Here is a 2,364-nt window from a genome sequence, read left to right as displayed (position 1 = left end):
GATAACCAGGCAGTTGGACCAGGACCAGCTACAGAAGGTAAAACTCCCAAAGAAACGGATGATAAACTGATAGAGCAAACAGTGGAACCACAATTGCTAACTGAAGCTGATGCTGATAATAATGAAAAAGGGTCCGCAGCTGTAAAAGCCTCCACATCACAAATCGATATTGGACTTATTGATAAAAGGAATAGAATTAACACTGAATCATTTCTAAAAGTTCAGGATTTTGAAGTACCAACTGATTTCTCCAAGGATAAGGATAATCACTTACTTCCAACTCGCCTTTTTACAGTAACATTGACAAATGGAGAGAAAAAATATAAACGAGACTGGCTGTGTAAACGAGACTGGAGTCAAGCGAAGCAATCACTGTGTTGTGTACCTTGTTTTTTGTTTACCAAGGGGGGTGTCTCTTCTAACGTTAGTGTATTAACCAGTTATCCAGGATGGAGTATTGAGGAAGGGTGGAGAAATAAAGGATCGTATTTCAAGTCATGAAGAAAATTCTAACTTACACAAGGAAAACTATATTGCATGGAAAGAAGCAAGTAAGGCAGCAATGGGCAGTGCTTCTACTTCAATTGACAATTATATTGTTGACCAGCTCAAGGCTGAAAATAATAAATGGAAAAAAATTCTTCATCACTTTCTTGATATCATCCTATTTTGGTCAGAGAGGGAGCTCGTTTTCCGTGGTTCTTCTGAACAAATTGACGATAGCCACAATGGAAATTTTTGGGCTATTGTTGAGCTTCTTAGCAAATATGATTCAGTATTAGCAGAACATGTTGCACGTGTACGGAATGCAGAGGAGAATAAAACACGGCTCCAAGTACACTGCCTATCAAATAAAATACAAAATGAGTTCATTGAAATCTGTGAATCATTTGTGCAAAAGAGTATTATTAAAGAAATAAAAGCTGTATTTTTTGAAATTGCTTTTGATGGAACGCCTGATTGTGTTCACAAAGAACAGCTATCATTCATTCAGATATGTGAAGAGGGAAGATAGCAGAGTTTCAATTGAAGAATGTTTTCTTGCATTTCATGAATTTTCCAAAGAGACCGGTGAAGAAATTGCAGAGAAAATCTTAGACATCTTAGTAAGTCTCAATCTGAACTTTGAAGACTGTGTGGGTCAAGCATATGACAATGGCTCCAATATGACAGGAAAGTACACTGGTGCGCATTCTATCTTAAAGGAGAAGAATGAGAACTGCACTTTCTCCAATTATGCAAATCATACTCTGAATCTCGTTGGTATGGATTGTGCTGAAGCCTGCAGTGATGCTATAACATTCTTTGGAACCATACAGAAAATGTTCAATATCTTCAGTTCAAGTTCCCAGATGGTCAGAGAGAATTCACTGTGTAAGACCAATTGCACTGCATTTGGATAGTGTTAGAAATGTAGTGGCAGAGCTGATTGAAGTTACTAATTTGACACCAGAGTGTAAGTCTGATCTTCGGGGTACCAAAAATACTTGGATACCTTTGAATGTGTACTGATGTCAGCCATTTGGATTAAATTTCTCATAATGATCCATGAGATCAACATGGTAATAGAATCTCGTGATGCCACATTAGATGTAGAAAGGGACAACATTGATCAACTACAGCCAGATATCCTGAACCTGAGAGAGAAATGAAATGATATACTTAAAGAAGCACGGCATGTGTCAATCAATATTAGTGTGCCAGATAGTTTTGCTACTCGCATGGGGTGCCCAAATCAAAAGGATGCCGAAAATTACTTCAGGGTGAATGTGTTCTTCACCATAACTGACTTTGTTATCGATGGCCTTTCACGTCGCTTTTCTGCAGTCAGGGACATCTGTGGACCTTTTGATTTTTAGTGGCACTTTAAGCAGTTAGATGAGAATGAGTAATAGATGAATTTGCCCAAAGAAAAGCACGGAAAGCATTTCTGAATGTGAAGAAGTGATGACCATTCCTAATCTGAAATTCCGAATATAGAATAAACATGAATGTTCTATTATATTTACTGCTTCTTATTACCGTACTGTACTCTATTGTCTTATAGAGATTTTGAATAAAATTTCTTGCCATTGCCATTTTTATAAATCGTTCTAGTTCTTTCATTTTGTTTTGTTACTTGTAAGTACATGATATACACTACATGTACATGTATATACCCATACATAAATCATATGTATTTAGCACTAATTACAAAAATACTTGATGAGCAATTTGAAATGGGGTCTACATTTCCCATCTGTCCTGGGCCTATTAGCAGCTTTGCACTTTAAGGAGATTAGGCAGGTTAGGCAGGCAAAGCCAGATTACGAGAAATTTTTGGCAAAGGATGCAAAGAAAAACAGCAAAGAGTTCTTTACTTAT

At 37.0% G+C, this 2,364-nt stretch overlaps 1 protein-coding gene across 1 annotated transcript; it reads left to right on the top strand.

Moving 5' to 3' along the window:
* Positions 1-562: 562 nt before the first annotated feature.
* On the top strand, positions 563-1,015 carry LOC150090287 (uncharacterized). The gene has a single exon (XM_090390247.1). The coding sequence runs from the start codon at positions 563-565 to the stop codon at positions 1,013-1,015; it is 453 nt and encodes a 150-aa protein (XP_090246373.1).
* The last annotated feature ends 1,349 nt before the right edge of the window (positions 1,016-2,364 follow it).

This window comes from Mastigoproctus giganteus, chromosome 2 (genome assembly GCF_048544385.1).
Source record: "Mastigoproctus giganteus isolate SK-2022 chromosome 2, ASM4854438v1, whole genome shotgun sequence".
Lineage (NCBI taxonomy): Eukaryota > Metazoa > Arthropoda > Arachnida > Uropygi > Thelyphonidae > Mastigoproctus > Mastigoproctus giganteus.
This window is presented reverse-complemented; position numbering and strand designations above follow the sequence as displayed.

Excerpts from the sequence above, each read along its gene's own strand:
- LOC150090287 (XM_090390247.1), top strand. The coding sequence starts at position 563 with ATGGGCAGTGCTTCTACTTCAATTGACAATTATATTGTTGACCAGCTC.